At 36.9% G+C, this 14,766-nt stretch overlaps 1 protein-coding gene across 5 annotated transcripts in view; it reads right to left on the reverse strand.

The window, feature by feature from the left end:
* The window catches only part of HERC4 (HECT and RLD domain containing E3 ubiquitin protein ligase 4), a 153,150-nt gene that overhangs the window by 115,354 nt on the left and 23,030 nt on the right, over positions 1 to 14,766 (reverse strand). For 3 of the 5 annotated variants that reach the window (XM_011926859.1, XM_011926868.1, XM_011926849.1), the window contains exons 4-5: positions 7,862 to 8,021; positions 759 to 835 (exon numbers count right to left, since the gene is read on the reverse strand). In XM_011926859.1, coding sequence (XP_011782249.1) covers positions 759 to 835; positions 7,862 to 8,021 — 237 coding nt within the window. Of the gene's footprint in view, positions 1 to 758; positions 836 to 2,399; positions 2,472 to 7,861; positions 8,022 to 14,766 lie in introns of all 5 variants that reach the window. The other 2 variants (XM_011926840.1, XM_011926875.1) reach the window with 2 other exon arrangements.

Genomic DNA, 14,766 nt, shown 5'->3' on the forward strand with positions numbered 1-14,766 from the left:
CCTCAGGTGATCCCCCCATCTCGGCTTCCCAAAGTGCTGGGATTATAGGCGTGAGCCACCTCACCCAGCAAACCTATTTATTTTAATGGTAAAAAACATACATATGGCAGATTCTTTACTAGCCCATATTCCAATCCTTAGCTAGGATACTAGTAAGTTAAATTAGTAAGAGAGGAATGCATACAAAGCTAATAAATATGATGTTTAGCCTTCTTTATTTCTATGCATAGAAAGTTCATCTATGAGATTGGGGAAGCAATCCTCCCCAGTTGCAGCTATGAAGAGTTTTTAACGGTTTAATAAACAGACACAAAAATCAATTTCATGTCTACATAATAAACAAAAAATGACGCCATTCACAACAAAAAATCAAATACCTACGGGAAAGTTTAATCGAAGGTGTTTAAGACCTGTCCAGGTAAAACAAAATGCTAATAGAAAACATTAAAGGAGACTTAAATGGACAAATATACCGTGTTCTAGAATTGAAAGGTTCAATATCCTTAATTGATTTACAGAGACAATGAAATTCCAATCAAATTCCTAGTTCTGTGTGTGTGTGTGCGCGCGTGTGTGTGTGTGTGTGTGTGTGTGTATACAGACTGACAAGTTAATTCTAAAAGTTATATGGAAATAAAAAGAATCAAGAACCAGGGCAATCTTGGAGAAAGATGAACAAAGCTGGAGAACTATATGCACAATAAAAAAAGTACCAAGTAATAAAACTGAAGAGAAATAAAATAAAAACTAATGCTTACCTTTAGAAAGCGCAAGTGAATGATAGTAACCACAAGCAACCTGTATAATCTGGATATCTGACAAACTTTTAATATTTCTAGAAAAGAAGAAGACAGATCAAGATCAGTTAATTCCATTTAACAAGCTGATCTTGAATGCTATTTATGTTATTTATTGATGGCCTACTATATGCATATAGGTCATATTATTTTTTTCATACAAGCCCAATTTTAGCATACCAAAAATTTATGCTAAAATCAGTAAACAAGAGCAAGATACAAAAAAATAAAGTTAAAAGGGGTGATAAGAACATATCTTGGGCCGGGAGCGGTGGCTCAAGCCTGTAATCCCAGCACTTTGGGAGGCCGAGACGGGCGGATCACGAGGTCAGGAGATCGAGACCATCCTGGCTAACACGGTGAAACCCCGTCTCTACTAAAAATACAAAAACTAGCCGGGCGAGGTGGCGGGCGCCTGTAGTCCCAGCTACTCGGGAGGCTGAGGCAGAAGAATGGCGTAAACCCGGGAGGCGGAACTTGCAGTGAGCTGAGATCTGGCCACTGCACTCCAGTCCGGGAGACAGAGCGAGACTCCACCTCAAAAAAAAAAAAGAACACATCTTGGAAAGACAGTATTTAAGCAAAGTGAGCTATGCTCATACCTCAAGTATTCCTGAGAGTGCTCTTATAATTCAGACATTTTCTTTCATTATAAAAAAGTGTTTTTAAATCAGCTTACAGTTAGAAACTTGGCAATACATCTGGAAAGCAAATGTACATTATCTAATTTGTCTAAAACTGGTGTTTTGCCTAGTTTAATGTATGTTCTCCTTTATCAGGTTTCTTAAGAACCAACAGGGATTCTTATATATATGTTCCACCAACTCTCAAATTATGAAACCTATTCTTTACAAGCTATCCTTTTACTTTATGTCTAAATCAGGGACATTCAATTTTTTTACTCGGGAAATTCATTCAATTCACAGTTATAACAATTACTACTAATATGTTAAGTCTTATTTTCTTCTCTTTTGTATTTTGTCCTTATACTTTTGTAATTTCTTTCCCCTCTTTCCTGAGTTTTGTTTTACCACCACACAATTTTAAAGGCTCATTTTTAAAACATTACAAAAATCAATTAACTTTGTATGTACATCAACCATCCCAGCATCTCCATAGGTTCTTTCCCTTTGCCTGGTCATGTTACTGTTTTTCCTGAATGAATGTTTTCAAGGAAAAAAAAGGGGGACGCCGGATGCGGATTACAGGTGGGTCACTGTAATCCCAGCACTTTTGGAGACCGAGATGGGCAGATCACTTGAGGTCAGTCAAGAGTTTGAGACCAGCCTGGCCAACCTGGTGAAATCCTGCCTCTACTGAAAATACACACACACACACACACACACACACAAAATTAGCCATGTGTGGTGGCACACTGTAGTCCCAGCTACTCAGGAAGCTGAGGCAGGAAAATCACTTGGACCCGGGAATCAAAGGCTGCAGTGAGCCAAGATCACACCGTTGCACTCCAGACTGGGTGACAGAGGAAGACCCTGTCTCAAAAAAAAAAAAAAAGAAAAAAAGAAAGAAAAGAAAAAAAGCGGGGATAGGGCGGTACACAATATGTTTCTTATTTCCCTTTACCTGATACTGTCACCTGACCTGATTCTGCCATAAGAGAGTCCGGAGCAAATTCTGACCACAGAGTCGACACACATGATTTTCAGGAGGCAGCTTCAGCAAATCAAATTTTGAGCAGGAAAAAGGAGAGTTACTCTAATTCCATATTATTGTATTAAAAGTATTTTTATTTAGTGGAGTTATGCTCTTAACTACAAAACTTGAGAATTGTACCGCTACAATTTAGCAGAATCCAACAAATTAGCAGGATCCAATGCACCTTCAAATTTTCACTTAACAAAATGCCATTTCTTTGAAATAGCAAGATCAAACACTGGCAATGCAAACAGAGGAAGGAATAAAAAATATATGAACATACATAACTATGCTCAAATTACTAAACATTTACTGTTATTGCTTATGTGTACTAGGCAGATGATACACTGACCTGTTCAGCATATTAAGTATTTTAGGGAAAAAAACACTATTCCGGGTATCAAGCACAATTTTGCAAAAGAAACATTTCAAAATACTACATTCTCACAGTACTCTATGTTTCTTCCTTCATAGCATTTATCGCTACTAACTACTAGGGTACCTATTCATCGAATATTTGTCTCCTCTGCTAAACAGTAAGTTCTGTGAAGGCAAACCATGTGTCTTACACCCATGATAATGCCTGGCACCTGCTATAGTGCTGAATTAATAGTATGTAATGAATATAGTGTTAAAGGATAAATAAATTTGTAAGGTCTTGGAGGCTTCAGTATTAGTCATAAATTTTGCCAAAAATCTTCTAAATTTGCATAGCAATTTATATTCAGTTACTCTCCTTTCCAAAATACTAACCTAAGGCTTGTAATACATATAAATGCTAATATCTTTTGCCATTATCTACTACAGAGACCAGAAAATATATTCTTCTATGTCACTACTGTGTTAAAGAAAAAACTATCCCCTTGCATCTTCATATAAATGTATTAATACCCTGAAGAATGGGGAGATACTGGCTTTGTTTTCTTTGTTTTAGCTTTCAGAAATTAAAAAATATTGTGAATGGTAAAACAAAGTTCCCATGTTCCATTTTTCCTAAAGAGATAAATTAGAATATAATTAAATTTTTTAGAATTCATCAAAAGTAATCCCCTTTGTCACATAAAAAAGATAATGTGTTTAATCATTTTTAATTTTTGAAGATTGGAATACACTGAACAGAAAAGCAAAAGAAAGGCTGGGCATGGTGGCTCAAACCTGTAATCGCAGCACTTTGGGAGGCTGAGGTGGGTGGATCATAAGGTCAGGAGGTCAAGACCAGCCTGGACAATATGGTGAAACTCCGTCCCTACTAAAAACGCAAAAATTAACTGGGCATGGTGGCGGGTGCCTGTAGTCCCAGCTACTTGGGAGGCTGAGGTAGGAGAATGGCTTGAACCCAGGAGGCGGAGGTTGCAGGCAGCCGAGATTGCGCCACTGCACTCCAGCCTGGGCGACAGAGTGAAATTTCGTCTCAAAAAAAAAAAAAAAAAAAAGAAAAAAGGAAAAGAAGCCAGAATAAATTTTGGAAATTAAAAAAATATATATACACACACACACACACGCATTGGAAATCAAATTTATACACCCTTCCTTTGTGACTCTGCTAAAACATATTAATTATGGAATATGTACACTGTTATATTCTTCTGTTTTTTCCAACTTAACGCATAGTGGCAATACAGGCAGAAATCAGGCATTGCTAGTTATGATTCTGAAGACAAAATTCCAACCACTAATGTTAACGATTAGTAAAAAGTTTATAATATGTAATTAAACATTTGAGGAGCTAAAGCATTAAATATTTTGCCAATTAAACACAATTAACAATTTTCTATTTTCCAGTTAAGCCACAACTTTCCTATTTATTTAAGAAAAATCTTAACACCAACTCATTTCAATTTTGAAAAATTTTTCTCAGAAGAGGGGAGTTGGTTAAAAAAAAAAAATGAAAAATTTAGACTAACAACGGATCTAGTCTATACCATTAAAAACTACTTTTTTCTTTTTAATCTATAATGTTCCAAATTTTCAGATGCTAAAATTAGGCAGGAATTGTAATATATTTTAAAATGAATAACAAGAAAATAAATTGTATTTGTGACCAAGCTAATAATTCAAATATGTTTAGTTTGTATAGTGCAGAAATTGCTGTACTCACAAAAATCTTATGCTATCTCGCCATAATTTCTTAATGCATATGTCCAAGAAGCAGAACTTTTAGAAGACAAACTACATCTTTATTGCCAACAATTATTTTTCTGAAGTCTGTGTGCAAAGTTATGTATTTCCACTTACATTAAACTAAGATAATAAAATTTGGGTTAATTTTTTAAATAAAAAGGTGTAATATATATTCTACATTAAAATCTAGCCAGAAATGCAGGTCTACAGACACTATTTAAAATACCTGGTCTTTCCCAAAGTAGTGACTTCAAAACAAAACAAAATTAGAAGTAGGAAAGAATTCATTATCAAACTAATTAGTTTCAGTTATATCCTATTATTATTTTCACATTCTTCTTTAATATCATCCATCCATTGGCATAAAAAATGGATTTTGTTGTCACAAAAGTATCACCTAATGTGAATCCTCACTTTTCTGATTACTCTTTTTTTTTTAATTTTTTGAGATGGAGTCTCGCTCTGTCGCCCAGGCTAGAGTGCAATGGCGCAATCTCAGCTCACTGCAACTTCGGCCTCCCAGGTTCAAGCAATTCTCTGCCTCAGCCTCCCAAGCAGCTGGGATTACAGGCGCCTGCCTGGCTAATTTTTTGTATTTTTAGTAGAGACGGGGTTTCACCATCTTGGCAAGGCTGGTCTTGAACTCCTGACCTTGTGGTCCACCCACCTCGGCCTCCTGAAGTGCTGGGATTACAGGCATGAGCCACCACACCCAGCCTATTCTGATTACTCTTACGAAAATCTATAAACACTAGGCAGAACACAGTGGCTCACGCCTGTAATCCAACACTTTGGGAGGCCAAAGCCGGTGAATCCCTTGAGTCCAGGAATTCAAGACCAGCCTGGGCAACATGGTGAAACTCCGTCTCTACAAAAAATACAAAAATTGGCCAAGCATAGTGGTACATGCCTGTAGTCCCACCTACTAGGGAGGCTGTGATGGGAGGATGACTTGAGTCCAGGAGGTCGAGGCTGCAGTGAGCTGTGAGCATGCCACTGCAAACCAGCCTGGGTGACATAGTGAGACCCTGTCTCAAAAAACAAACAAAAATCTATAAACACCTTACATCTAAAAAATGATTTGGTACTGAAATTAAAACTAAAACTCACTTGGCACTCTTCCTTTTATAAAAATACATTTCCACTGAAATACTAAATGGCCCTTTAAAACCTGATAATATCAGTAAAAACTATGTATATGTTACAACAAATCAGATCAAGCCATCAAATTTTGAAAAATTGAGAAGGATGAAAAGCAGAAATACCTTAACATACAGCTTAAAGTTAATACCGATGTTGAACATACACAAAAATAAAGATGTTTAAACCAAAGAACTCAAGTAAATCTCTTTCAGGTCCCCATCCAGGTTCATAGTTATTATTGGACAACGCTCACATAAATTTTATAAATAATAAAATTCTCTCCTTATAATTAACTTTCTTTTCATTTATGATTTACTTATGTATTACTGACTAAAATCCCTTAAAGGTGAACATCAACAAAAATTTAAGTATGAGAATCAGACTGGTAGAGTAAAAATAAAGGAAACTAGAACGTTTTGCCATGAATCATGGTTTTAAGAATACTGACTTAGAAGATCTAACATGCAAATATCTTTTCATCCTAAAAACACAGTTTTTTTAATCTTTTTTTTTTTTTTTTTGAGATGGAGTCTCGCTTTGTCGCCCAGGCTGGAGTGCAGTGGCACGATCTTGGCTCATTGAAAGCTCCACCTTCCGGGTTCATGCCATTCTCCTGCCTCAGCCTCCCGAGGAGCTGGGACTACAGGTGCCTGCCACCATGCCCGGCTAATTTTTTGTATTTTGAGTAGAGACGGGGTTTCACCGTGTTACCCAGGGTGGTCTCGAACTCCTGACCTCATGATCCACCCCGCTCGGCCTCCCAAAGTGCTGAGATTACAGGCGTGAGCCACTGCACCCAGCCTAAAATCTTAAATTTAAAATCCTGTTCTATAAGAATTACTTGTGAGAAGAAATAAAAAGAGTAGAGGGTGGGTCAAATGTGAGGTCATTATGCTTTTATGAATGTTTTAACTTAAGAAAAAAATTTTTTTTTCTCCCAAAAGTTCTATCATTAAGAGGAATCAAAAGCACACTGGGAATTGTGTGCATTAGTGCAGAAGAAACAAAGGGTAAGCAAATTGGGGAGTTTTGTGGAATTTGGTTATAAGTTCAATTAAAAAAACGAAAGTCTCAACAGATAGTTCATTATTAACATGATATAACATGTCAAATTAAGAGTTCCTATGCTCCATTTTCTTATTCCAGTAGTTACATCCTCATTCTCAAACCAAAACAAACTTTATCAATGTTAAAAACAAAATACATAAAGATGTGTAGAAAAATGCCATCTGCAGTAAATCTAAAATTAACTTAAGAATACTTTGGTTCCAGCTGGGCAAGGTGGCTCACGCCTGTAATCCCAGCACTCTGGGAGGCTGAGGTGGGCAGATCACCTTAGGTCTGGAGTTCGAGACCAGCCTGACCAACATGGAGAAACCCCGTCTCTACTAAAAAAAATACAAAATTAGCCAGGTGTGGTGGTGGGAGCCTGTAATCCCAGCTACTCGGGAGGCTGAGGCAGGAGAATGGCTTGAAACCGAGAGGCAGAGGTTGCAGTGAGCCAAGATCACACCATTGCACTCCAGCCCGGGCAACACTGTGAGACTCCGTCTCAAAAACAAACAAACAAACAAAAAATGATTATGCCCTCTGTAACTGTGTAAGACTAAAACATTGATGAGGCACTGCTTATTTTTTAATTGTGAAATAATTATATGATGAATTAATTAAATTGTGGTCACTGCTATGTAAAAAGTGGAAACTGACTACATTCTTTTTACAGTAAGCATGTTAGACTTCTATACTCAACAGAAACAATAAAGACTAAAAAAAGACACATTAGTGAAAAACATTCAACAAATCAATATTTAATAAATATTTCAATAGCAGGAACACTCAAGATAGTCGTTTACATTAGTCTAACCAACTAAAAAAATTTGTAATGAAGCAAGTATTCCCTATCCCTTTTTTTTACAAACATAAATTCTATTGATTATAGAGAAAATACAGAGTATATAAAAATAGCAAACCAATCAATAGCTCAACTAACATCATAAGCAAGAACCAAACTCTTATCAAAGGACTCAAAGGGGAGAAATAATGAGATGTCAACTCTTACATGCCCAAAGATAAGCAGAACGACATAGATTAATAAATTTATTTTAAAAGATTGTTAAGGACCTCTTTCTGGTCACCTTTGTTACCTGGGTACTCTGATGCATTCCTCTGATCCTAGCAGGCCAAGCTGTCCATCAGAATCGAGACCCCAAGCATACACCTGGCCTTTGTCATTTAGCGCTAACGTATGAGCTTCTCCACATGAAACAGCTACGATATTTTGGGCATCCAGGGCAACAACCTGCTCTACAGAAATCAAGAAAAGAGATATTGCATTCTAGTACAAAAATCAAAGAAAAAGATACTGCATTCTAGTTTTGAATTTCCAATAAGAACAAAACACATTCTTCATTTTATACAAACAAGCTAAAGAAATGCTTAAACATAATGCTAGATATAACCAGTTATTTTAAACTATTCAACAAACATATTCCATACGTTAATTCTCATTGTGGTAAACCACAGATAAATATATTACAGGGCAAAATCAACTCAGAATATTAAGTGACCTGAACATTTTCATGAAGAAGTTAAGGGCTTATAAAGATTCTCTCAGAATATACCTTCTATTCAAATGTATTACTAATAAAAGAGTCCAGGTGGACAAAAAAAAAAAAAGAAGAAGAAATCATTTAAATAACCTGGGCTGCTTGATTTTAACAATAAGATCATAACTGACACACATATTACAATGTATACGCTGCCATGAAGTGATTCTGAAATTAAGGATATAGGCCCAGTGTGCTGGCTCACGCCCATAATACCAGCATTTTGGAGGCCAAGGAGGGCAGATCGCTTTAGGTCAGGAGTTCCAGACCAGCCTGGCCAAAATGGTGAAACCCCGTCTCTACTAAAAATACAAAAATTAGCTGGGTGTGTGGTAGTGCACGCCTGTGATCCCAGCTATTTGGGAAAGGATGAGGCAGGAGAATTGCTTGAATCTGGGAGATGGAGGTTGCAGTAAGCTGAGATCATGCCACTGCAATCCAGCCTGGGTGACAAAGCCAGACCCTGTCTCAAGATAAAAAAAGAAAATTAAGGAAATAAACTGAATTAGCAATTTCTGAATGGAAAGCAAATTTTTTGAAGATCTTATAAATAAAGCATCTATTAGATACGGTGAGTAGAGAACTGAAAGGCTGTAAACCATGACTGACAGGGTTTCCATTTGTGGATTGCCAACTTAATATTAAAAGATATAAAAACTGCTTACGTGGTTAAAATATGTTCAAGTTTTAAATCAGAAATTAACTTAAAATACTGGCCCTACTACCAGTAGCCATCAATTGACAAATTAATAAGGAAAGTGAATTTGTTTCTCTTAGTCCTCAAGATGTGTTTGTCAGTTTTTTTTTTTACTAGTACCACAAGTTTTTTAAAAGATGCCATTTAAAATTAACTTTATTTCAGCTTAATAAGAAAGCTATAATCATTGTCTTCAACAAACTAAAAGTCTTATGTTGAAAGTGGTTAAAACTGGATCAGGGTTTCTTCAGAGGCATAGTTTAGCTCAATTTACAAATGCAGCTGTTCAATAACGAAAACAGACTGAACCAAAGAGGCTAAAATTCCTATCGATACAGAAATTCAAATTGTATCTAAATTATTATCTTGCATTTTGGAGTGGGAAGTTAGCCCTAGATAGCCTCTAGGAACCTGCACAACTCTAATGATGTATTAAGTACTTACCTACTCCTGAAGCTTCCAGTACATGGAAGTTTATTACACTAATACCTCACTTTCTGTATAGCTTTTAAAAAATTATTTTACAGAAACATACAAAAACAAAAAAGGAAAACAAGATACGACACTGTTCCCAAAAAAAAAATAAAGAAAAAATACTTAGAAGTAAAGCATCATTTGTTTATATCAAAACATTCCCATAAACCTTAATTATGAAGAAGTAAATGTTTAAAAGATCTGTTGTCTCTCACACAGGTTCCAGAAAAAGTCAAGGTCTCTCCAGAACAATCCTCAAAGGAAGTAGCAGAAAATGACAGGATGAAAAGGGGGGTAAGTAAGACTGCTTGGTTGGTTCAACAATAACAAATTAATAGCATCAGCTGTAAAGAAAGCAATGGTTGTAAAGTCAAAGGCACCAAATCCAAGAAACAAAGAAGCAATCATTTATATTCAACAGTTGTATTGTACACTTCTTGTGCTCCAAGCACGGACAGAGAGAGAATAAAACAAGCATCCTAGCCCTCAATGAGTTTATGGCCTACGGAAAAACAGGTGAGATAAAGATTATGACTAAATGCTAAGATAAACATATTCAAAAAGCACTAAAGGAACATGAGCTATTTATATAAACCTTAAAAGATAGTCCAGGCCAGGTAGCTCACACCTGTAATCCCAGCACTTGGAGGATCACTTGAACCCAGGAGTTTGAGACCAGCCTGGGCAACATTGTGAGACCTCGTCTCTACAAATAATTTTTAAAAAATTTAGCCAAGCATGGTGGCATACACCTGTGGGGAGACAGAGGGGGAAGAATCACTTGAGCCCAGGCAGCTGAAGCTACAGTGAGCTGTGATCGTGCCACTGTATTCCTTCATGGGCGACAGAGTGAGACCGTGTCTCCAAAACAACAACAACAACAAACATAAAGAATTTTGGAAAACAGTGAAAACTAGCTGAGTCCTGAGAAGGAGATTCCATGTATCCATTTGAGGAAATTCAAGTTAATTGTTATAGCAAAACCAACAGCAAAGTCAAAAAACTGATGGAAAAAAGGCGGCAAAAAATATTATTCATCTCAGACAAAATAACATCCCCAGTTTTTATTGATTTCCTAGGGGAAAAAAAAGGTCAGTAATTCACATGACAAGTGGGTAAGAGATGTGAACCAAAAGTTCAGAGAAAAAAACCAGAAATGGCCCGTAGAGAAATGCAAATTCAAACTACACTGAGAAGCCAATAATAGATTAGCTTAGAAAACTCATCAAGCTATACATGTATTTTCAATTTTGCACTTTCCCATATGGGTTAAGCTTCATTAAAAAATCTATCAGGAGAATAAGAAGACAAGCCATAGCCCAGGGGAAAATATTTGCAAAAGATACAGCTGATAAAGTGTTAATCCAAAGTAAACAAAGAATGCTTAAAACTGAACAACAAGAAGAAAACAAACAATCCTATTTTAAAAACAGGTAAAAGACCAAAAGTGACACCGCCTCAAGGAAGACACACAAATGGCAAGCAGGCATACAAACAGATGGTCAACTTATGTCTCCTGGGAATTACAACTTAAAAAAACATACCACTACACACCTACTAGAACGGCCACAAGACAAAACACTGACAACACCACACGCTGGCAAGGATGTGAAGCAACAGGAACTCTCCTTCATTGTTGGTGGGAATACAAAAAAGTACAGCCACTTTGGAAAATAGTTTGGCAGATTCTGACCAAACTAAATATACTCTTACATATGACCCAATTCCTTGATATTTACTCAAACACTTACGTCCACATAAACACCTGCACATGGTGTTTTTGTTTTTTTGTTTTTTTTTTGAGACAGGGTCTCACTCTGTTGCCAGGCTGAAATGCAGTGGCATAATCATGGCTCACTGCAGCCTCCCAGGCTCAAGCAATCTTCCCATCTCAGCCTCCAGAGTAGCTGGGACTATAAGCACAGGCCACCATACGCAGCTAATCTTTTAATTTCTTGTAGCAACAGGGTCTCACTATATTGCCCAGGCTGGTCATGAACGCCTGGATTCAAGCGATCCTCCCACCTCAGCCTCTCAAAGTGTTAGGATTTACAGGCATGAGCCACCATACCCAGCCCACATGGCAGTTTTCAGCAGTTTTATTTATAATTGCCAAAACCCAGAAGCATCCAAGACATCCTTTAGTAGGTGAATGGATAAACTGTGGTACATCCTGACAATGGAATATTTAGTGCTAAAAAGAAATGAGCTACCAAGCCATGAAAAGACATAGAGGAAATGTACTTAATACTTAGTAAAAAAAAAAGCCAATATGAAAAGGCTACAAACTATATGATCCCAACTATATGACAAGCTGGAAAAGGCACAATGATGGAGACAGTAAAATAATTAGTGGCTGCCAAGGGATAAAGGGAGGGAGGGATGAATAGGCAGAGAATAGGGGATTTTGAGGACAGTGAAACTATTCTGCCTGGTATTACAATGATGGATACATGTCATTATACATTTGTTAAAATCCATTTAATGTGTAACACTAAAAATGAATGGTAAAGTAAACTATGGAATTTGGGTGATAATGATATGCCAGTGTAGATTCATTGATTTTAACAAATGTGCCATCGTGCTGCAGGACATCCAGAAAGCTGGGGAGGTGGTGCATGGTGGGGGACAGGAAGTAGAAGGGAACTCTTCATTTGCTGCTCAGTTTTGCCCTGAACCTAAAAAACTGCTCTAAAAAGAAAGGTTATTTTTTAAATTTGTTTTTTTAAAAAACCCACATACCAAGATATCATTTATTCACCTGATAAAAATCAAAAAGTTTGACAACAGTTCATGGGAGAAAAAGGCACTCTTGCACACTGTTTGTCTAAGAACAAAACAGTACAACCTCTATGAAGAGAAATGTGGCAATATCTAACAAAACCCACATGCATTCACCCTTCAGACCTAGCAATTCCAATTCCAGGAATTTGTCCTATAAATATACCTCTGTGTATGTGTACATATATATTTGCAGCACTATATACAATAGCAAAAGACTGGAAATTCTCCAGTATCCAAAGATTCCATCTACATACTGAAATATTATGCTCTGCAATTTAAAAAAAAAAAAAAAGAAAGAGGAAACTACACGTTGTTATGAAAAGATCCCCAGGGTATATTATCCAGTGGTGAAGAAAAAATGATAAGATGTGGAATAGTGTAGGTGATTTGCTATTTTTTGTGTAAGAGGAAGAAGAAAACATATTCATATTTGCTAATATTGTATCTACATTTTAAAAACTTTGGAAAGACAGGTCGGGCACAGTGACTCACACCTGTAATCCCAGGACTTTGGGAGGCGAGGCCAGGAGTTAGACACCAGCCTAGGTTGAGGGTGTCTGTAATCGCAATATGAGAATTGCCTGAATCCAGGAGGCAGAGGTTGTAGCAAGCCAAGTTCACACCACTGCACTCCAGCACTCCAGCCTGGGTGACAGAGTAAGACTGTCTAAAAAAAAAAAAAACTTTGGAAAGATACACAAAAAACGAACATATGAACAGGCACAGTGGCTCACGCCACCTAGCGCTTTGGGAGGCCGAGGTGGGAGGATGGCTTGAATCCAGGAGTTCGAGACCAGCCTTGGCAACATAATAAGACCCTATCTCTACAAAAAAAATTAAAAATTAGCCAGGCATGGCGGCAAATGCTTATAGTTTCCACTACTCGGGGAACTGAGGTGGGAGGATCTCTTGAGCCTAGGAGGTCAGGGCTACAGTGAGCCATGATTGTGCCACTGCACTCCAGCCTGGGAGAGAGTGAGACTGTCTCAAAACAAAAAACAAACAAGGCCAGACGCAGTGGCTTATGCCTGTAATCCCAGTACTTTGGGAGGCTGAGGCAGGCAGATTGCTTGAGTCCAGGAGTTCAGGACCAGCCTGGACAACATGGCAAAACCCCATTTCCACTAAAAAAAAACAAAAAATTAGCCATGCACACCTATAGTCCCAGCTACTTGTAAGGCTGAGATAGGAGAATCACCTGATCCCGGGAGGCTGCGGCTGCAGTGACCAAGATTGCACCACTGCACTCCAGCCTGGGCAACTGAAGTGAGACTCTTTCTCAAAAACAAAAAAACAACAACTAACAAGCGTAGTTATTTAGAAGGGATATAGGCAGAGGGAACAATAGTGTGGTCAAATGTAAGAGCTAAGCTTCTCAATGTATATTTAAATTGCTTTGATGTTTGAACCATGTGAATATGTTGTCTTTTCAAAACAAACAATAAACAAAATGTAACTTAAAAAATATAAAAGAAACAGATCCTTAGAGTAAGTAGTTAACGCAATGTATTACAACCATTGTTTTCATTTTAAAACTAATCTGAGCTCTTTAATTTTTTTCAACATACTAAACACTAAAGATAATTTTGATTCTTTCAGAATTTTAGCCCCATCCAATTATTGGAATACTAACTTTGAAAATGGATAATGACTTCAGCAATACATTATTATAAAAACACATGACTTGAGAATAATATTTAATAGCTGACTTTTCAGACATCAAATATACAAAACTGATAACTTCACTACAATTTTTAAAAAATTATCTATTTTTTCCAAATGGCTCATCAAAATGAATAATCTCAACCATTTTTCCTCAGTGTCCTAGAAAGTCATATCAATGGTTTGTTGAGACATTTTACATCCAAGTCAAATTCTGGTTGAATACTCAAATCAAGATGGCCTAAAAAGGGAGATAATGAATGACAAGCAAGAATGAAGAGAAATAAATGAATCCAACAAAACAAACAAAAAAATTCACTTACAAAGCCTGGCCCAGTAATGCTCCATGTAAGAAAGGGATGCAAAAAAACTCATGCCAAATCTAACAGCAAACATTTATTGTTTACTATGTTCCAGGTACTGTGTGCTATTAACTTTTTATCACCAAAATACATGTACCTTTAAAGGTCAATCACACAATTAGAAAACGGAGAGTTAAGGGGGATTAAACCACATCAATTGACGATAAGTAGAAAAACTCAAAGACCCAAAACAACAACAGCAACAAAAACTTGCCACGCAAGTCCATTGAAAGAATTATTGAATCCTTTGATAAATAAGGGCTAAAAGATGTTGAAATTACAAATGCTTGATGCTAAACTTGTTGGAAAGGTTTAATAACAGCATATAATCATTATAGTCAATAGTAATTAAGAAATAAAAGGCTATGTTATTTAAAAATATGAACACACACAGATAAAATATATGGCAAAATGTTAACACTTTGTTGTTTTTTTGAGGAGTCTCGCTCTGTCGCCCAGGCTGG

Source organism: Colobus angolensis, unplaced genomic scaffold, assembly GCF_000951035.1.
Source record: "Colobus angolensis palliatus isolate OR3802 unplaced genomic scaffold, Cang.pa_1.0 Scaffold12, whole genome shotgun sequence".
Taxonomy (NCBI): Eukaryota; Metazoa; Chordata; class Mammalia; order Primates; family Cercopithecidae; genus Colobus; species Colobus angolensis.